The following is a 23,199-nucleotide window of genomic DNA, read 5'->3' as shown; positions in this document are numbered from 1 at the left end:
AGTCCCTAGTAGCGCATTTCTAAAACAGTGTTAATGTAAAATATCATGTATGAAACGAGTTGCCAGTCCAGGTTCGATGCACGATACCGGATGCTTGGGGCTGGTGCACTGGGACGACCCAGAGGGATGGAATGGGGAGGGAGGAGGGAGGAGGGTTCAGGATGGGGAACACATGTATACCTGTGGCGGATTCATTTTGATATTTGGCAAAACTAATACAGTTATGTAAAGTTTAAAAATAAAATAAAATTAAAAAAAAAATAAATAAAACAGTGTTATGTCTATGCCCCCAAACTTATAATCCAAAAAAGAAGCAAGCAGATAATAGGGAAAATCAAGTGTGTACAGAGGTAGTAATTACAGTATATTCTTAAAAGGGGCTTATGTATAGAAATTATGTCCAAATTGTACCCATTAAAATAGGTATATGGCTATGGAGATTAGTTAGCAGAGCATTTTCCAAACAATACTTATTAGGAGGTTTTACTAACACTGCCTATTGACACCCCAGTTTGAGAAAAGAGCACTGTCAGTTCCATACAGCACAGACCTGTTTTCTTAAAGGATCAAGGAAAGCACACAAAGTAAAAGACCTATTTTCCACCCTGGGTGGGTACAGTGGCAGTACTCTCTCAAAGTAATCCCCACTGATTCTGAAAACAAAAGTGCCAAAATCATATAATAAAGAAGGTAAAACATTCCTTTAATAAAGTTCTTAAATTCATGCTATCATCTAGTTACTTGAATGTCACCATGATTAAAAAAATAATCACACATTTAGTTATCTGGTTTCATAGCCTCTCAGATAGAGCAACTGACAGCTTAGGCTTTTCCTACTGGTATTGTAAAATATAAACCTGTAATATTTTCTTTTAAAATGGAATTCTAAATGTTAGTATCATTTAAAAAGAAAAAAAATATAGCTTTCATTTTCAGAAAGGAAAAAAAAAAAGAACGCTAAATGCTGTATAATTTATATAGACAAAGAGGATATATTCTCTGCATTCAAGGAGTGTATGTATGTTGAAATTGACTTCCAGATAACGTTGGAAGCATAACTAGGCAACAAATTGATGAACAGGTAGCTCCAAACTGGGTAAAGAATGAATCACTGATTTACTAATATACAGGAAGGAAGACAACTAGATGCTTTAGAAGAAATCTGGCAAATACAAGTTTCAGTTCAACCAACTGTGGCCTTTTCTCTAATCTTTACATAGAATTCTTTAATATCTATCATAAAATATCTACTATATCTAATACTTAATATAAAATATATTCTTTTCTGGGATTTATATATACTTAGCACACTAAGAAGACTAAGGCTCTTTAGTACTAACAGATGACAGCCACCATGCACAGACAGCCTCAGGTGAGAGGACCTACCTTCATCTCGAGTGTACTCCTCCCCCGAATGAGGTTCAAATAAATAGTCGCCTGTGGCCAGTTCAAAGGCCTAAGAAAAAGAGGAAAAGCTTATAAAAGCATTAAAAAAAAAAAGACCCCTGGGAAGTTTACTGCTATTTGGCTCAATTTTAATAATTTTTTTTCTTGGAAAAACCTGCAAATGATCATTTAAAACATTGTCTAAAATTATTCTTAAAGAACTTTTCTTTCACACCTGCACCTTAATAAAGTGGAGCAGGAAAACTGCAAAAGCTCAGTTAATATCAATATGTGGATTATTCCAAGCCCCCTGTGTCCCAATCTCTTAATCATTAATTCAACTCTCTTGTGTTTCTCTTTTTGCTCACAGAGGGACATATCTAAGGTGATTCTAAGTTATTAAATTATTCATGAGGTGAGTATTGTTTAATAAATTCACACAGCTAGAAATTAAGATTTTGTACTTAAAATCAAAACCAAAAAAAATTCAGAAACTTTTCTACTTAGGACTCTTTAGAATTTGGTAGAAAGCACTTTTAAAGTAAGTTTTGCTTTGGAAAGCACTTGTTAAACTGTCCCAGATAGAGAGTTCCCAATTCCTTGGTCTATAGAGAATCAGAAAAAGATGAAGTATAAACGGAATCAGGAGCCACTAATACTGATCAGCAGGTATGCATTCAACAATCAGAAAAAGAGAGGCATACCTCCTATAACAAGAAAACTTGTAAACAGAGTTTAAGAGGGTCTGAAAAAGTGATTTCCTTAGGAGTAAGTGTCAGTACAGAGGACAGCATCTGAGTGATGGGGCTGTATTAATTTTTCAATGATTAACAAGAGAGCAAGTAATTTAACAGCAGTTTTAAAAAGGACCTTATTGATATAAAAAGTACAGTTATCAGTCAAGTGCTAGTAACCACGGGTTAATTTTGACTGACTCAATGGTGCCAAGTATCCCAGACAATCTCAGGAATGTGGGGTGGATTTAGTTGGGGCACATTCTCAATTTAGATCCAGGTCTAGGTCTTGGTGGTCTGCCATTGTCACAAAAGCAGAGTCTTTCTCAAAAATGTATCACCTGGGCTGTACTACTGCCCAGAACAAGACCACAAAACCAGAAGTTTCAGGACTGTCTCTAAAATGTCAGCAATGCTGTGTGGCTCCTTGCTCAGCATAGCTGGTTTTACATGCTAGCAGTTCGTTACTGAACTACACTGATAAAGCAGATACTTGTTACACCCTCAAAGCAGAACAGAAACAAACGGATTCTTGTTCATCAAAATTTGTCAATCTCTCCTAAAATCAGTACTTTAATTTTTCCTCATGTTGGGATTCAGTGAAAATATTACAAGTTAAAAAAGAAGATAGTTTTCTAAAAATTTAAAATACTCTAGGCACTTTCCTGGAAGTCCAGTGGTTAAGTCTCCACTCTTCCAATGCAGGAGGCATAGGTTCAATTCCTGGTTGGGGAACTAAAGTTCCTTCCACATGCCATGTGGTGTGGCAAAACAAAAACAGATCAAAAAAACTAAAACTTTCCACCTAGAAAGGTAAAGTTCTCTAAAAGAACTTTATTTTTGGAACATAAGGTAGTTGCTTATTAGTTACAATTTTATAATTAACAGTACAAAAAACCCAACCCAAACCAAAAGATCACAACAGAACTAAAAACCCCTAGAAACTTGATTACAAAACACCTAGCTGAACATCTTTCCTTTACAGATGAGCAAACTGACCAGAATGGAAAGGCCAAGTCCATCCCAGAATCCAGGGCTCTGGTGCTACACTCCTGTCCTTGTCTCACGCTGACCAAAGGGCCTATTCTATGCCAGTCAGGGTCATGCTAACAGACACAGGCAAAAAGTGTGCTGGTACCTCCAGATAATGGAATATTATTCAGTGCTAAAAAGGAATGAACTATCAAGTCATAAAAAGACACAGAGGAACCATAAATGAGTATTACAAAGTAAAAAAAAAAGCTAACGAATCATGCTGTTTGATTTCAACTGTATGATATTCTGGGAAAGATAGAACTGTGCAGACGATATCTATTCTTTATTCATTCTTAATGCTCTTCACAGAACATTCCCTTCTTATAACTGCTTCTAACTTTGTAGTATCAATCACTAAAGTGGTAGGCAATCTCACAACTTGCCTTTTTACTTCTCAGAAAGGGTCCCAATCTTTCCATCAATTAATTGCACTGGATGAAGGAGGATCCATGTCCTGGAGAGGACACCTCTGATATTCTAAGATTTATTTTTATTCTCTGAGTATGGTGATATTTAAAGCAATATTTCTACATCTATTAGCAAATGAGAGAAATCTGGGGTAATAAATGGGGCTCAAGTTTTCATGATACTGTCTCAAGTCAGTTAAGTGCCTTCCTTCCCTTAGTCAACAAAATTCCTGTATGTGAGCTGGTCCAAAGAGGGGCCTAGGTTAACCAACCCCTCCTTTCATCTTTTTTGCCTTACTTCTTAAGCCTGACATTGTGAGTACTATTTTAAACAGCAAGCAGGACTTACTGCCCTCAACTAAACTACTAAAAACCACATCATAGTAAATCAAAGGCCACCTACACACCAGCTATATTTTGTATGGGGGCATCTCTATCAGTTATTTCCTCTACCACATCAAATCCCTCAATACAAAGCTTTAAAGTATGGCAAGAAAGAAGTTTTTTTCCCAATGTTTTTCATCTTGTGCACACAATACCAAACCATCTTCATTTCGGGTAGCCCCCTGCTTAAAAGACCACTGATGTGTCAGAACAAAATAATAACTGAAATTATAGTTTGTTTTTGGTTTAGTTCAGTCATTTGATGGCCCACAAATATTTATTAAGTATTATTGTATACTAATGAATTTGTTTGATCTTGTTCTTGTTTACTGGGAGGGCGCCTCTAAACTCTTGGGATTTCCAAGTCATAAAAGTGACTCTTATTCATGGTGGGCCCCTTAGGACCGCTCTTCAGTTTATACTAATAAGGTGACTCATAGTGGGCCCCTAGACACAGTTTCAAGAGCGGGGATGGACATGCCCCCAGCGTGGGTAAGACCAATAGTACAATCAGAAAGTCGAGGTGTTGAACTGAATGTTGTCATACCTGACCTCCTAATCTCCCAGAAGGATAAGGAGGCTAGAGACTGTAATGAAATCTCAATAAAAACTCTGGGGCACTCAAAGCTTGGGTGAACTTCCCTGGTTGGTGATACACATTGATTTGTCAGGAAAGTCAGGTATGCTAAGGACACATAAGTTTCTTCATCTTTGGTATCTCTCAGGTCTCAATATATGCATGTTTTCATTTGGGTGGTCCTGATTTATATCCTTTATATCAGAACTGTAATATTTTAGCACTTTCTTGAGTTCTGTGAATGATTCTAGCAAATTACTGAATCTGAAAGGATAGTGGAAATCCCCAATTCGTAGCCAGATGGTCAGGAGTGTAGGTGGCCTGTGGACCCCAGAGCTTGCAGCTGGTGTCTGAAGTGAGAATAGTCTTGTGGGAAATTATGCCTTTAACCTGTGAAGTCTGTGATGACTCTGGGTAGTGAGCATTAGAAATGCACTGTAAGCACCCCCTCAAAAAGTCTCAGGCCCTGAACCAGACAATTAGCTAGACATAATAATAGACTTGGCTCCTGCCAGCGCAGCACTTACAACAAGTAGGAGAGAAAAAAGTAAAACACACAATCACAAATCAGAATACCTCCATTTCAGGAAACAATTTAATATGTTCCAACATGAAGCTATTTGTGGGAAGTCATTTAGTAGCAACTAAATCTGATCACTTGAGTAGTTGCTTGACAAGGAGAAAACAGCAACTTAAGAATATGTGGATGACTGAGCTTCATGTCTGAAGAACTGCTGAATGTATAGAACTGTATGCTGCTAAGTTGTGTCAGTTGTGTCCAACTCTGTGCGACCCCATAGACAGCAGCCCACTAGGCTCCTCTGTCCCTGGGATTTTCCAGGCAAGAACACTGGAGTGGGCTGCCATTTCCTTCTCCAATAGAACTGTACAGAATGAATCAATTTCCAGGGTTTTTCCTATCTGACAATAGAGCTGAAAGGGCAAGGGGTACCTGTAACCTGCAAAAGCAATACCACTTCTGAGCAGTTGTTTTTAATGCCCACCCCCAGCTCCTTCTGTAATAAGAAACATTTGGTTCCTTCACCTAACAGGAACTGGGCAGGAACTGAATGGAATGCCAGATGTTTATACCTAAGGTTTTGAATTCAGACCTCTCTAGACATGGGATTTAGAGTGCCAGTAGTAAGTCAGAAAAAAATTCCTATCCTATTTTTTTTAATTTGCTGGTCTACTGAAATTAGCAAATTACCACATAACAAGTTAAAGTCAACAGGAAAAACATTACCATGCATGCTGTGCTCCAAATGTCAGCAGGGGTATTATAGCCAGATCCTATCAAAACTTCCAAGGATCGATACTGCCTTGTTTGAATATCTTCGGTGAAATGTTTGTGCTGAGTAAAAGAAGGAAACAGTATTTTAAAATTCATTTATTCTAAAAGGTAACAAGTCATAATTGCTTAATAACGGAGATTAAGATAAATTCACCAAAGTTTTCCCTAAACCAAAGTTCTCATGTGGCTCATTTCTTAAGTATCATTTTTATGCTATTGGCTTTAAATAGCACTTTTCTTTACATGCCATCTGCTCCAAATTATTTCTGCAAACATGAGCCTGAGCTTACATACAGACAACACCGGTTAGGCAATAACAAATTGTTTTTTAAGAAATGGAAAACTTTTACCCCAAACAAAAGTTGTTTGTTTGTCTAAAATAATTTGCATTTCAACATATAAATGTTCCCAATTTAGGTTCCATTCAAACTTTTCCTTGCTGTGTTCTCATTATGAAAAAAATAAAAGATGTAGGTTTCAAGTTTTAAGAGCCTTACAAACACCACCCATAAAAAGACTTCTTGCCTTCAGTCTCCTTTTGCTACCTCACCCCTCCAAAAATACAAAACATTTATCTGGGGACCATGTTAACCACTATGGAGATGCAATGATCAAAACAACCAGTTTCTTTAACACATGTATGGGGAAAAAGGGAAAACATCTAAAAATAAAGAAAACAGCAATTTGTGAACAGCAGAATTTAGGCAGAGTAAGCTTCAGGCAGAAAACCAACACTGAGAGGAGCTCCAAAGGAACAAGTTTGACCAGAAGTACTTCAGGTAGAGGGGACATCACAAAGGCATGGAAAGACATTTGCAAAAGCCAAACACAGCTAACTGCTAGGTTGAAGAGTTCAGATTTCATCTGGCAACAAAAGAACACCACTGCATGTTAGGAAACAGGAGAGCGTCCTGTAAGAATACTGACAGGACCTCTGAGAACACCACTCCGGTAATCTTCTTCTGGTTTATGGCCAGATTTAGGCTTAGTAATGAACATCTGAACAATGGCGATGAAAACAGGAGAGAGAAGAGTTAAAACCAAGGACATTCACAGGAAGAATAAGCACAATTTAAAAATTCAATGGCTAGAAGCGGGAGACAGGAAGAAGGGTCAAAAGGAACTCTGTGGTAGAAGCTGTCAACAAAAACAGGGGTGCAAAGACTTAGAGAGGGATGTGGTTTTACAGGAAAACAATGGGTTCAGATACTGAGTCTGAAGTGGAAATGTACTATAGGTGATATACTTAGAAAAATGGACATGCTGTTTTCAAGGGAGCTATCTTTACTCATGGTGCCTTACTACTGCCTTACAAAGACTGTAAATGATAAATGAGGCCAAGAGTCATCAAAAGAAGTTGAACTGGAAACACACACATCCACTTATTCCTGAAATTCCACTTCTGTGGAGAATCCAGTGTTAAATTTTTAAAGAATAAACTGACAGGGACTTCCCTGTAGGTTGCAGTTAAGACATGTGCTCCCAATGCAGGGGGCCTGGTCAGGGAACTAGATCCCACATGCTGCAACTCAGACTCCGCACATTCAAATAAATAAATACATTTTTAAAAATAAATAAAGAATAAACTGACAAAGACAGAGAATTTCAAAGAAGTCACAGCAATACAATTTAGGAGCTGGAAAGCAGAGAGATCATTATTAAATGTCTTAATGGATCCAAGGAAGCTGAATAATAAGCCACTAGTGAAAGCTGAGAAGCACAGTGATAAATACCACAGTATTCCTCCTCCCAAGGATAAGGATTTAGAGGTATTACGTTATTTCTGGAAGTAGGTGGGTAACTGGGATTGAACAAATGAACACTGCTTTAGAACACCTTTTAAAGAAACAGAGCTCAGAACATAGGCATGATGCAGTGTAACAGCCCTTCCCTGACCCAACACAGCGGTTTTGTCTGAAGCAGGTAAAACAGCTCCTGGAGGATGCTCGGCATGGTTGAGGGGAGAGTACTATTCTGAATACAGGGCAGTTAAGTGACTATATGTAATTGTATGCCGAACCCCCAGTTTTCTAGCTTAACTCAGTTTTCAAAACACTAGCAGTCAGGCGTTTACTCTCTGGTTAAGAGATTTGAGGAAGACTTAAATTTTCTGTGGGAAATACGACCAATCTAAGACCTTGACATCTGAGGATGAAATGAAACAGCTTAGACAGATCATTTTATAGTGAATAATTCAACAAGATCCACCAGGCACAAAGCTTCTAAACAGCTTTCTGGCACTCCATTCAAATGGTCAGTCAGTCTTTTTTTTAATGACCCTAAACAAAGAAAGCAAGGAAGACACCATATAAAGAAGAAAATGGAAAAATAATATCCTCTCAGAGATAATCATGGAACCAAGGAACTCTTAAAAAGTAAGAATATAATAAGAGAAATAAGAAAATATAAGGCTTAAAAGCACAAGCTGAGAAATCTCCTGGAAAAGCAAGTGTTAGAAAATGGAAGAGATATGCAAGAAAATTAGAGAACCTGAATAAAATCTAACATTTGAATAATGAGGTACCAGAGCTAGAAGAGAAGAGAATTAAAGAAAAAAAAAAAAAAAAAAAAATCAAGAAACAAAACCAAAGAACCAGCGTTTCAATACTGACAGCACACACTGGGTTCTTAGCTAATGGATGAAAATAGATGTCATGAGGCACATGGCTGTTAAATGATTCCACAGACTTCCTCAGTGGAAAAGATCTCATACAAAGGTCCAAAAATCAGAATGACTCTAGTCTTTTAGCAGCAATGACAAGAAACTAGAAAAACATGAAGCAATGACAAACATTCTGAGGGAAAATGATTTTCATCCTAGAATTTTACATGCAGTCAACTGAGTATAAAAACAGAATGAAGACATTATTAGCTGTGCAAGGATGCTCACTCCTTTAGGAAGCCACTAAAAGCTGTATATATTTCAAACAAAAACCATGATGGAGTAAACCAGGAAAGAAGATCAGAGAGACACAAAATGGATATATAGAAAGAATTAACAATAATCTCGAGGATGACTCTGAAAGGAAACCTCAAATGGCCGTGACGCAGCAGGCCCACAGGGTAACCAAAGAGATGAACATAGATTAGAAGACAAGTTCCAGGATAGAGCTCTTTAGGAAGAAAAAGTTGACCAATACCCAAGGTATCCATGTGTATTAAAGGGTATGTATTCAAAGCAATGGGTCAAAGTATGGGGTGGAATTAAATGATAAGAGTTAAAAACAACAACAAAATGCCTAAATAAATGAAGCAACAGTGTTAGGCAAAAAGGGAAAAGGAATCATAATACAATATATACTTAGTTCAGCTGAAGATAGCATTAGAGTCCTAATAATATAAACATGAAATTATTTAGCCCAAAGTTGTATTAAATTGACAAGATAGGGGATAGATATAATGGCAGATAAGTCCTATTGGAAAGGAAGAAATAGCTAAAACTGAAAAGAATTGGAAGCAATGTACCTAAGTTATTTATTAACAATAATGAAGGTAAATACCATTACGCAGGGAGTGAAAAACTGGCAAAGGAAGAGCATCGATTTTTGAACTAAAATCTATGTAAGTGAACCTAAGCTATATATGTATGTGCATAAGTGATGAGCGAAAAGTATATTTTAAAAAACCAAGCTCTTTGAAAATAATATAAAATTCCATTAGAGAATGCCAGATGCTGCTGTGCTTAAGAGACCGGCAAGATGTGGGGTCAGACCAGAACCTGGCAGGACAGGCGCCACGTCTAGTCACCACGGTGCTAGTGCCCAGGTCAAGCCTGCGCCCACACAAAGTCACTTTAGCATAGAGACTCATTAAAAAAAGAAATGTATGCGACAACTAAAGAAAAGAGATTAATTCTGTGTAGAAAAATGACAGGAAAGACTACCCAAATAAGGCAGAGTATGCCAAATGCACAAGACAGGTGTGACGGAAGGTGTTCCAAACACAAAGGCAAAGGAACTTGAAATGACATGAGCAAAAAACTGACAAACGTTTGACGTTTATACCACATGATTTTTGTTAGAGTCAATGTTTTCCTCTATAATTGTTTTAAATACTTAATAAGCAGCTCCTATGTACCAGGTACTGTTCTAAGCACTATAGATACAGCAATGAATGAAAAAAAATCTCTGCTGTGATGGGACATACATGATAGTAAAAGGGATATTAAACAAATATGTAGAATCAGATTGGGTTAAGTGCCGTGGAGAAAGAAAACTTAGGGGAGAGGGTGAGAGGAAAAAAAGGAAACACGTGAGTGAATATAGAAGGTGTGTGGGTGGTTTATGTTAGGCAGGTATTCAGGCAAAGACCCCCTGGTAAGATGCCATCTGAACAGGAACTTGAAGAAAATCCACTCTTTCTGAAACTAAGTTTTTTGCTTGGTGTGGTGGTATGTGGGCCACAGTAAGGATCTTCTATTCATTCTAAAGGAAGCCACCACAAAGTTTTGAGAAGATCTGACATGCAGTTAAAAGGATCACTCTGATAGTTGTGTGGAGAACAGTAAGAGGAAAGGGCAACCAAGAGAAGTGAGGAGCCACTGCAGTCATGCAGGTAAAAATATGGTGGCCTGGTGAGGTAATTCCAATCACCTAAAAAGCTTTTCCATATTCCTATCAGGTAGTGCTAAGTACTGACTTGATGTTTACTAAAATGTTACCACAATATTCTGGAATCAATACTGAAATTGAGTTCCTACTTGGTTATGAACCATTAGATACAGGATGTCATGTGGAATAGGGAATGTGAAATATAAAAATGAACAGGATCTATTAAAAGTGGATTTCACTTAAATAGTCTCCAGCATCCCTGTTTATAAAGCATATGGCTCTTTGAATAGTACTGTTTATGTGCAACTCCTTGTAGATTTTTAAAAAGATATTCATTAAAAATAACATAAAAGCACTAACTTGGTCAACAACAGTATTAATAAGATACTATATATCAAAACCCCCCTTTAAAAAAAGCACTCAGCTTCTGACTTAGCAATTTCATGTCTAGGGCATGCTCTAGGTCAACTACAGAAGACTCATGAGCAAAGACTGTTCATCACAAAGAACTGTCAACAATATGTGAAGGTTGTAGTATATTAGCAAGTATCACATAAAACTGAATTTGATATAAATTTGTGGTTGACAAAAGTCTCCAAAATATATTACATGAATTAAAAGGTTACAATTAATAAGTTGGTTAGATGCTGATTTAAAAAACAGAAGGGAAAGTCTGAACGTGGGCATTTGGACTATGAAAGTCAATGAGGATACAGATAAAACCAGCCAAGAGTGGATATCACTGAATGTTGGTGACAGGTACCTTGTGCAGGGGCAGGAGGGGACTGTTCCAGCATACCATTCTCTCTACTCATGCAAAGGTTAAGAGAAAGTTAAAATGGTCACTGGCAATCTAGGTTGAGGACTGCATGTTTTCTTCTTTTCGCACGACGAAGTCCAAATTCTTCTTTATCCCTAATCTCTTCAGAACCCTGAGACAAGCTTAACTTACCACCCAACAGGCATTTCCAAGATCAGCGATCTTCACTTGGAGCTTTTCTGCATTTTTTGGCTCAAGGGGGTTAACAAGAAAATTTCCAGCAGTGGATTTTCCTATAGACAACAGGTATCATCAATAAGACTGTTCAATGAACAGAGAAATATCCAAAGGTTAACAAAACTCTGTGAGGTAACACACCCGGGGCCCCAGCTGGCCACCTATTAATACATTTTCTAAGACTGAAAACAAGTAAAAGCAACACCTCAAGTTTCCAGAAATAAAACCTCTGCCTTCAAAGCGACAAGTAAAAATGCTGTGTGCTCACTATATGACCAATAAAGACCAAACTGAACTACCCATCTATACATTGAAGGTAACTCGGATACCTGCTGTAAAGCTGTATTTATGACAAGAAAGGAATACTTTTATTTTAGAAACTCATGAAAAAATTTTTTCTATGTGGTAATTAAAAAAAAATTGTATAGTTGATTTACAACATATTAGTTTCAGTATACAACATAGCAACTCAGCATTTTTATAGATTATACTCCATTTAAAGTCACCACAAATAATGCTGTATTTCCCTGGACTGTAAAATATATCCCTTAGCCTGTCTATTTTATTATACATAGTAGCTTGTTCTTCTCAGTCCCCACCTCCAACTTTCCTTCCCCTTCTCTCTCTTCTCATTTGTATGTATACCTGCAAGTCAATTTCTGTTTTGCTAATTCATTTATTTTTTGGGTTCCACATGTAAGTGATAACATACATTATTTGTCTTTGCCTTTGACGTATTAGAAATTCATGAATATCTTATGGAGGGAAGGAGTAATGGGAAACTACCTTTGTTGTCTAGTGGTCCATTATGTTCTTGCTCTTGCTCATCTTCACACTCTGCCCGAATGCTTTCTTGAAGTTGGCTGATGTCCTGTTCACTGAATGACTGGTCTACGTTTGATGAAGACTGGCACATCATGGTATTGGACACCTCAGAGGTTACAGGTGTACAAGAGTCTGTTTCTTGAGATGTGCTGCTGTCTCCATTTTGGGAACTTAGTAAACTAGGTTCCTGCTTCAAATTTTGGATATCACAGTCATTAGCATTACGTAGATCCTCTTTAAGCCTCAATGTTTCTTTATTACTGTTCTCAGTAAAATTAATGATTTCAATTACTCCATTGCAATTAATTTCTGCTGCACCACCCTCTATACCACGTCCTGTAAGTGTCTGATCCTGGTGAATGGTACTTGACTCTTCTAAGGAACAAACAGACAAAAAGGATGCACATGTATGCGTATGCATGAAAGCAAAAAAAAAATCTCTCTATAAGATTAGAACATTTTCCAGAACTTACACAGAGTGACATAAAAACATGACTGCACATCGAAAGCCTACTCATGGAAGGACAAAGATCTTCTAATTCTTACCCAATTGCTGAAAAAGGTCTATGTTGCGTTTCCTGAGAAAACTTAGAAATTACATTTGAATATTACCTCCCTAACATTTATGACAAGTTCTGTATTCTTACTGTGTAAGGACACCCCCAGAGATGCTGTGTATGCATGAAACCACTACATTATATAACAATGATAAATTAAAGTTTGCTATAAAGTAATTTGTGATGCTCTATTTATACCAAGTTTTTCTTGGGTCATTTTATTAGGTGGGTTCTCTTTCAAAGGTCTTTCAACAGGCCTCTCTGATTCTTCTTGCTGGTTTGGTCTTTTTTGCCCGGGGCCCGACTCTTTCTCCATTTCCTCAATCTCCTGCATTCGCTTCTCTAGTAATTCTGCCTGGCGCTTCTGCTTCTTCTTCAATTTCTTCTTCTTATTCTTTGACATTTTGTCAGCCTGGGCGGAGATTACAAACAGATAAAGCCTTCAGGTGGCTAATCCATTACCCCTAGTTGGAGATAACTATTAATTTTAATTACTTCCTGATTAAATTCCACTATTTCCCTAACACAACACTTAAGTTTTTCATTAACTAAAAAAATGCAGATACTCTTATGAAACCAAATTAAAACAAAATACACAACAAATCTTGGTCCTCAGAACAGTCTGTGGGGCTGGTTCACGCTCAAACACGCTCAAATTTATGGAGGCCTCACCAGTACAAACTTGCTGAAGACACACAGGAATTTACTGGAGAAAATTACAGAAGCGCAGGAACATTTTTTCTTTGTTTTCTAAACTCTAAACTGTGATCCATAACAGAAGAACCCCTGCCCATTGCCCGTAGATCAGAATTAAATGTAGAAACACCTTATACTTACTGGTTTAGGTTGGGGTGCAGTACTGACTGAAAAGAAAAGAAAACCAAGTCAGAATCTTGGCATTCAGCAGGCAATATAAACTAAGACACTCTACCAGAATGAAGTCTTTTTTGTACAGTGTGTTAAGCAACTGTTAGAAACAACATTAAAAAAAAATAACATTTAAAGAACAATGCATAGAAAAGGTGACCCATTAAAATAAATTTAAATAAACTCTTCTCCAGATAGCATCAGTATATGCAAAGAACCAAGCGCCCGTTTCTGATTTATATTATTGTTTAGTCGCTGTCGTGTTTGACTCTTTTGTGACCCCATGGACTGCAGCCCACCAGGCTCCTCTGTCTATGGGATTTCCCAGGCAAAAATATTGGAGTGGGTTGCCATTTCCTTCTCTGGTGGATCTTCCCGACCCAGAGCCCGCCTCTCCTTCACTGGCAAGCGGATTCTTCACCACTGATCCACAGGGTAGCCCAACTCACACTATTAATGTTGCTAAAATCCCCTTCCCATGTAGTGCTTAGAATGGAATATGATAGGCAACAACCATTTCATCTCTTACCTAAGACTAGTTCCTCTTGGCACTTGTCAGTTTTAAAAGGAAAGTGGTATCAACAGTTACGGTAATTTATTACGTAGTATGCTATAGATATTAATTTAGTTTAGCTGGAAGGTAGACTCTTCAGTCTTCCTTAAAAAAATAATTTTTTTTTAATTGTGGTAAAATAAACTCATAAATATGGAAAACTCAGCAGTGGCCAAAGGACTGGAAAAGGTCAGTTTTCATTCCAATCCCAAAGAAAGGCAATGCCAAAGAATGCACAAACTACCACACAATTGCACTCATCTCACATGCTAGTAAAGTAATGCTCAAAATTCTTCAAGACAGGCTTCAGCAATCTGTGAACTGCAAAATTCCAGATGTTCAAGCTGGTTTTAGAAAAGGCAGAGGAACCAGAGATCAAATTGTCAACATCCAATGGATCATGGAAAAAGCAAGCGAGTTCCAGAAAAACATCTATTTCTGCTTTATTGACTATGCCAAAGCCTTTGACTGTGTGGATCACAATAAACTGTGGAAAATTCTGAAAGAGATGGGAATACCAGACCACCTGACCTGCCTCTTGAGAAACCTATATGCAGGTCAGGAAGCAACAGTTGGAACTGGACATGCAACAACACACTGGTTCCAAATAGGAAAAGGAGTACATCAAGGCTGTATATTGTCACCCTGCTTATTTAACTTATAGGCAGAGTACATTATGAGAAACGCTGGGCTGGAAGAAGCACAAGCTGGAATCAAGATGGCTGGGAGAAATATCAATAACCTCAGATATGCAGATGACACCACCCTTATGGCAGAAAGTGAAGAGGAACTCAAAAGCCTCTTGATGAAAGTGAAAGTGAAAGAGAAAGTTGGCCTAAAGCTCAACATTCAGAAAACTAAGATCATGGCATCCGGTCCCATCACTTCATGGGAAACAGATGGGGAAACAGTGTCAGACTTTATTTTTGGGGGCTCCAAAATCACTGCAGCCATGAAATTAAAAGATGCTTACTCCTTGGAAGGAAAGTTATGACCAACCTAGATAGCATATTCAAAAGCAGAGACATTACTTTGCCAACAAAGGTTCATCTAGTCAAGGCTATGGTTTTTCCAGTGGTCATGTATGGATGTGAGAGTTGGACTGTGAAGAAGGCTGAGCACTGAAGAATTGATGCTTTTGAACGGTGGTGTTGGAGAAGACTCTTGAGAGTCTCTTGGACTGCAAGGAGATCCAACCAGTCCATCCTAAAGGAGATCAGTCCTGGGTATTCACTGGAGGGACTAATGCTGAAGCTGAAACTCCAATACTTTGGCCACCTCATGCGAAGAATTGACTCATTGGAAAAGACTCTGATGCTGGGAGGGATTGGGGGCAGGAGGACAAGGGGATGACAGAGGATGAGATGGCTGGATGGCATTACCGACTCGATGGACATGGGTTCGAGTAAACTCTGGGAGTTGGTGATGGACAGGGAGGCCTGGCGTGCTGTGATTCATGGGGTCGCAAAGAGTTGGACATGACTGAGCGACTGAACTGAACTGAACTGAAACTCAAAAAATTTCCCTTTTAACCATTGTAATGCATACAGTTCAGCAGTGTTCATTTCACACAGTTGCACAACATTTCTAGAACTTTTTCATTTTGTAAAAATGAAAACTCTATGCCCACTGAACAGCTGCCCCTTGCCCCTGTGGAGATATTCTTTTTTTTAAGGGATGTGTATGGACAACTGATACTTCACCTTGAGGATCAAGAGAGTTCCTCAAATATAATTAAATTATTAAAATTAAAATCTGTACCATGAACAGAAAAAAAAAAGATCAATCGTAATCATAGTAGCCACCATTTATTTTATACATAATACTGTGTGGCATACTACTAATTGCTTCATGTGAAATTTAATCCCAATAAGTTATGCATGAGGAAAAATGCAGTCAAATCCCTTGCCCAAGGTTATTAACCAATGAAGCAAGGATTCAAAACAGGTATGTCCACTCCAGTGCTCAAACCCATACTTTTAACAGCAATGCTATCATGTCCCTGCACAAGGATCACTGATTCACATAGGTCAGCATATATGAACATCAGAAAAAAAGACCATCAAATCACAAGAGAAAACATTTTAACATGAATTAGCTTTTATAATACACAACATATTTGAACCTAAAAGGCATAGTCTTCTTCCCCTATGGAAATAATACTCAGCATAAAAAAGTCTTTTGAAGGCTGGAACTATTTCTTACTTAAGTACTTACCATACCTTACTATTAAGTGAATTAGTGGTGCTTTCCTTAACTGCCAGGTAATAGAATAAAAACAGGAACTTTTAACTTCTAATGAAAACCAAGTCCCCAAAGAAAATATACCTGCAGATCCGGAAGGTGGAGGAGCTCCAGAGCGCTGCCACTCTGTTGCTTCTGCAGCCAGCCTCCGGATGTATTGTTCATTCACTGACAACAGGATGTTTTCTGGTTTAATGTCAGTGTGGATGATACGGCACTTGGTGTGTAAATAATCCAGACCCTGTAACACCTGAATGGGAACAGAGCAGTAGACTTGCAAACACTGAATACAAGTCTTCCTGGAGAAGAAAAAAGCTACAATACAACATTGTGAAAAATAAAGATATAAAAATGATATGGTAGTTTCCTACAGAGAAGAAAGCTTTTTCTTTTTTTTAAAGAACTTCCCCAGAAAGATTAATTTTAAACTATAAACAAAGGAAAGAGTTTATTTGCAATGAGATGTTCTTTCAAGTTTTACAGAGTTCATTTTATTTGAAGATATTCTTTAAGTACATTATAGAGACTGAGAATAAATGGTTGACATGTCCTTTAACTACTGAAATGTAGGTGATGATGAAAGAGATTTAAGTATGTTTAAATTTAAATTTCCTTATGAAGAACTGAGGTCTTGTGCTTCCCAGTTTGGTGCTCTGTCCAACAAAACACATTAGTTAAACAAACTGTTTGCCATTGAAGTATTACTACTTTCCTGATGATAAAACTCCTTTACTGTATATTGAAAGCTGTTTATGAGAAATGCCCATGAATAATGTAAAGAGCTGGAAGTAATTTGACAAAGTATTCTTTATCAATATACAATCCGTTTTTGCAACCAGAACTTCTAGATAACAGTCCAAAATTCTAAAATCAGGCATTAAACACAACTCTCCATCTAATAATTAATACGGAAGATGAACCTGGGGGAAATGGTTGTGCTAAAACATTTAAAAACAAACACAATAAACCAATAAACCCTAGAGGCTGAATAAACAATTTCAGCAATTTAAAAAACTTAGTTTTAGAAGTAAAAATTCTATTGGAAATAGCAAACTCCAGACACTTTAAGAAACTAAAAAAATTACCACATGCAAACTATTATGTATAAAATAAATAAGCTACAAGGATATATTGTACAACACAGGGAATATAGCAAATATTTTATAATAACTATAAATGGAGTACAACCTTGAAAAAATAGAAAATAGTAGGATACATACTTGCTGAATAATTTTTTTGACACAAGGCAGAGGAAGCCCTTGATAATTGGACTTGATGATCCACTTGAGTAGATGATGCCCCAGAACTTCAAATACCATGCAGATATCTAGGAGTTTGTTAAGGAGGAAAACGGAGACAGAAGAAAAGGGCAAGACAAGCTGTGCTCCACCCCAAGGAAATTATTATTGTATTCTTTCAGTATAAAAAGTTACAGCGCTTTACCTGAAAAAAAATCTAGCTGTCAATATTATGAAATTTCAAAGGTTAATGTTTTGTCACCAAAAATACCCAAAATATGGAAAACTTGGGGGGGGGGGGAGCTGGTTTATCAGTAAAACTATGCATCTAAACAGTGATTAAAATAAGAGTGAAATATGTACATAAAGCTAGTGAGAGCACTAGGCTTAAGGTGTTGATCAGCTTCTTCCCTAATGTCAGAACTAATGTCCAGGGTAACAACTCCAACTCTCCTAGTATCAGAGCAAGGAAAAATAAATTCTGCTTTAGCTACAGAAAACAATATACCAGAACAACCTAAAAAATGTAAATGTCAGCATTTTTAAAGAACAAGAAGCTGACTTGCTTTATCCTCTGCAGTGCACAAGCCCGACCTTGCTGCCACCGCCGCGTGTGCTGTGTGAGCACCCAGAAGCCCACTGCATGGCACGGATACTCTGCGGACCTGCAGTGCTGGGGCCAGGGCACTGCGGGGATTTTAGCAGGAAGATGTTGTATATGAGTTGGAAAGTCAAGACATTTGTATGTAATAATGATCCAGTGTTTTAAAATAGACTTCTATTTTAAATAAGATTCTCCACTAAAGGAAAACCTGGACTCCTTAAAAAGGCCAAATCCAGGGCCTTTTGGCAACCTGGAATACCTTGCTGTGCCTACAGTAAGGGAACACATCAAGAGAAAATAGAAACCAGCTTGAAGAAACCACGGGTCAAAGTTGAGAACATTTTGCAGAGTGAAGTTATGAATTCGCTTAAACTAAAAACAAAATGAATCCAAACAAGATACTAAAATAAGGGTGTGTTCAAAATGTCTTCTTTAGAGAAAAAGTCATTTAATAAATATATAAAGTATGACAGAAAAAAAAGTTGCCATTTTACAATCACTACAGTAATAACTGAACTGTTTCAGGTAAGAATCAATGAATACTAAAACTATTGATAAAGTCTGCTGGGAGAAAGAATTCTCATGGAGTTAGCCTATCACCCCACAGACTGCTTACTAATTATAAAAGGAAAAAGGTACTTTTAAACAGGGAAATCCAGAAGACTCTGCCTTAACCAAGTGATCAAACATATTATCACCAACGATAAACACAAATTCACATCATGTACCCTCCGATGTGATACAATGAGAAAGAATGTAGTATCAGATCAGATCAGTCGCTCAGTTGTGTCCGACTCTTTGCGAACCCATAAATCGCAGCACGCCAGGCCTCCCTGTCCATCATCAACTCCCGGAGTTCACTAAGACTCACGTCCATCGAGTCAGTGATGCCATCCAGCCATCTCATCCTCTGTCGTCCCCTTCTCCTCCTGCCCCCAATCCCTCCCAGCATCAGAGTCTTTTCCAATGAATCAACTCTTCGCATGAGGTGGCCAAAGTACTGGAGTTTCAGCTTTAGCATCATTCCTTCCAAATAAATCCCAGGGCTGATCGCCTTCAGAATGGACTGGCTGGATCTCCTTGCAGTCCAAGGGACTCTCAAGAGTCTTCTTCAACACCACAGTTCAAAACCATCAATTCTTCAGCGCTCAGCCTTCTTCACAGTCCAACTCTCACAACCATACATGACCACAGGAAAAACCATAGCCTTGACTAGACGGACCTTTGTTGGCAAAGTAATGTCTCTGTTTTTGAATATACTATCTAGGCTGGTCATAACTTTCCTTCCAAGGAGTAAGCGTCTTTTAATTTCATGGCTGCAGTCACCATCTGTAGTGATTTAGCCCAGAAAAATAAAGTCTGACACTGTTTCCACTGTTTCCCCATCTATTTCCCATGAAGTGATGGGACCGGATGCCATGATCTTCATTTTCTGAATGCTGAGCTTTAAGCCAACTTTTTCACTCTCCACTTTCACTTTCATCAAGAGGCTTTTGAGTTCCTCTGCACTTTCTGCCATAAGGGTGGTGTCATCTGCATATCTGAGGTTATTGATATTTCTCCCTGCAATCTTGATTCCAGCTTGTGTTTCTTCCAGTCCAGCATTTCTCATGATGTACTCTGCATATAAGTTAAATAAGCAGGGTGACAATATACAGCCTTGACGTACTCCTTTCCCTATTTGGAACCAGTCTGTTGTTCCATGTCCAGTTCCAACTGTTGCTTCCTGACCTGCATACACATTTCTCAAGAGGCAGATCAGGTGGTCTGGTATTCCCATCTCTTTCAGGATTTTCCACAGTTGATTGTGATCCACACAGTCAAAGGCTTTGGCATAGTCAATAAAGCAGAAATAGATGCTTTTCTGGAACTCTCTTGCTTTTTCCATGATCCAGTGGATGTTGGCAATTTGATCTCTGGTTCCTCTGCCTTTTCTAAAACCAGCTTGAACATCTGCAAGTTCATGGTTCATGTATTGCTGAAGCTTGGCTTGGAGAATTTTGAGCATTACTTTACTAGCATGTGAGATGAGTGCAATTGTGCAGCAGTTTGAGCATTCTTTGGCATTGCCTTTCTTTAGAATTGGAATGAAAACTGACCTTTTCCAGTCCTGTGGCCACTGCCGAGTTTTCCAAATTTGCTGGCATATTGAGTGCAGCACTTTCACAGCATCATCTTTCAGAATTTGGAATAGCTCAACTGGAATTCCATCACCTCCACTAGCTTTGTTCGTAGTGATGCTTTCTAAGGCCCACTTGACTTCACATTCCAGGATATACCTGACAGAAATGATTAATGAACTTAATCATGAGCAAACAATCAGTCAAATCCAAATTAAGGAACAATACAACTGGCCTGGATTCTTTGAGGTCAGTAGGGGGTGGTGGTGGTGAATGCATGAAAGAAACTGTTCTCAATTAAAGATTTAAAAATGGACATGTTCAGTTCAGTTTAGTCGCTCAGTCGTGTCTGACTCTTTGCGACCCCATGAACGGCACACGCCAGGCCTCCCTGTCCATCATCAACTCCCAGAGTTTACTCAAACTTGTGTCTTTTGAGTACCTTAGAAAATACAATCAAAATTATAGTGAGATATCATTTCAAACTCACCAGAATGACTAAATTAAAAAAGATTAGGGTTTCTCTGGTGGCTCAGTGGTAAAGAATGTGCCTTCCAATGCAGGAGACATGAGCTCAGTCCCTGGTCGAGGAAGATCCCACACGCTGTGGAGCAACTGAGCCCAAGCGTCACAACTATTCAGCCTGTACTCTGCAGCCTGGGAACCACAACTGCTGAAGCCTGCATGCCCCAGAACCTGTTCTCTGCAATAAGAGGCCACTGCAGTGAGAAGCCTGGACACTGCAACAAAGAGGAGCCCCTGCTTGCCACCAGCTACACAAACACCTGTGTAGCAAAGAAGATCCAGCAGAGTGAAAAACACGATTAAATGTAGGGGAGGATATGGAGCAACTGGAGCTCCCATGCTGCACTAACAAAAGTGTAAAATGGTACAACTGCTTTGGAAAACTGGTTGGTAATTTCTTAAGAGTTAAACATGTGTCTAGGAAGTTCTTTAGTCAAGATAGAGTAACAGGGACTGGGTTTACCCTCTTGCTTTAAGCGACAACAACAAAATCAAGCAAAATACATAAAACAACAGATTTAACAACCTTGGATATCAGGCAAAGAAGACAGTGATCTCTGACAGATTACTGTCTTCTTACTGCCTTGAGACTTTTCAGACAAACCCCTTGAGTTAAACAGATGGAACTAGTCTTGGCAGATCAAGGCAGCAGCTATGGTTCACAGAACAAGGTACTAGAGAGGAGAGAGCTGTAGAGAAAGAGAGCCCTGAAGATCTGCAATGCGGTCCGCCTCACACATTCAGCAGAGCGGTAATCAGCACAGGCATATGAGGAAACTACTGGGGGGGAGCCATCTGAAAGGACTAGAGGGAACAGTGCCCAGCATCCCCACAGGGCTCCAGCCAGGAGGACTAGGCAACTTCAGTTACAGGCGAGAAATAAACCCACACATATGTGATCAATTAACTTACAACAAAGGAGCCAAGAATATACAACGGGGACAGTAACTTCAATAAGTCATGCTGGGAAAACTGAACAGCCACCTGAAAAAGGATGAAACTAGACCATTATCTTATACTATATCCCAAAATCAACTCAAAATGTATTCAAGACCTGAACATAGGACCTGAAACAAAACTGTTAAAAGAATACACAGGTGGTAAGCTCCTTGACATTGGTCTTGGCGATGATATTTTGGATCTGACACCAAAAACAAAGTCAACAAAAGCAAAAATGAACAAGAACTATTTCAAACTAAAAATCTTCTGCAGAAAAAAAGGAAACAAAATGAAAATGAATAGGCCACCTATGGAATGGGAAAAATACTTAAAAATCAAAGATCTGACAAGGAGTAAATAAAAAATATAAAAAAACTCGTATGACTCAACAGGGGGAAAAGATCTCAGTCTGATTAAAACAAGAATCTGAACACATTTTTCCGGAGAAGACATACAGATGGCCAACAGGTACATGAAAAAGAGTTTGACATCACTAATCACCAGGGAAATGCAAAACAAATAGCAAGACACAGAAGCAACCTAAGTGTCCACTGATGGATGAATATAAAGAAAATGTGGTCTACATAGACAATGGAATATTATTCAGCCATAAGATGGAAACCCTGCCATTTGTGACAACATGGATGGACCTTGAGGTTGTTATGCCAAATGAAATAAGACAATTGTATGATCTCACTTATATGTGGAATCTAAAACCAAAATAAGACAACAAACTCAGACACAGTAAACAGACCAGTGGTTGCCAAAGGTGGGAGGTGGGGGAAATGGGTGATGGTGGTCAGAAGGTACAAACTTCTGGTTCTAAGATGAGTAAGTACTGAGTATGTAAGGTACAGGATGGTGATTGTACTTAATAATATAATATTGTATATTTGAGAGTTGCTACGAGTTCTCAACATAAGAAAAACATGTAACTATGTGTGGTGATGGCTGTTAACTTACTATGGTAATCATTTTGCAATGTATACATCTATTAAATCATTATGCTGTATACCAAAAACTAATACAATGTTGTGTATCAATTATGAACAGAAAGTGAAAGTCACTCAGTCTTGTCAGCTCTGAAACCCCATGGACCATAGCCCACGAGGTTCCTCTGTCCATGGGATTTTCCAGGCAAGAAACTGGAGTGGGTAGCCATTCCCTTCTCCCGACCCAAGGATCGAACCCAGGTCTCCTACATCGCGGGCAGAGTCTTTACCATATAAGCCAACAGGAAAGTCAATTAAAAAAAAAAAAAAAAAAAAAACCTGGAAAAATTCATAGTTATGGGGCATTTGGCAGAATATTTAGGAAGACCTTGCCTCAGTGGAAGGAATGATTAGTCCTCAGTTCAGTTCAG

The 23,199-nt window shown here is 38.4% G+C and overlaps 1 protein-coding gene across 1 annotated transcript in view; it reads right to left on the bottom strand.

The window, feature by feature from the left end:
* SRPK1 (SRSF protein kinase 1) overlaps positions 1-23,199 on the bottom strand; it is a 72,326-nt gene that overhangs the window by 6,299 nt on the left and 42,828 nt on the right. The window contains 8 exon segments of the mRNA XM_006050389.4: positions 1,387-1,456; positions 5,770-5,877; positions 11,320-11,420; positions 12,151-12,564; positions 12,945-13,158; positions 13,584-13,609; positions 16,495-16,660; positions 17,631-17,737. Coding sequence (XP_006050451.3) covers positions 1,387-1,456; positions 5,770-5,877; positions 11,320-11,420; positions 12,151-12,564; positions 12,945-13,158; positions 13,584-13,609; positions 16,495-16,660; positions 17,631-17,737 — 1,206 coding nt within the window.

This window comes from Bubalus bubalis, chromosome 2, assembly GCF_019923935.1.
Source record: "Bubalus bubalis isolate 160015118507 breed Murrah chromosome 2, NDDB_SH_1, whole genome shotgun sequence".
NCBI lineage: Eukaryota > Metazoa > Chordata > Mammalia > Artiodactyla > Bovidae > Bubalus > Bubalus bubalis.
This window is presented reverse-complemented; position numbering and strand designations above follow the sequence as displayed.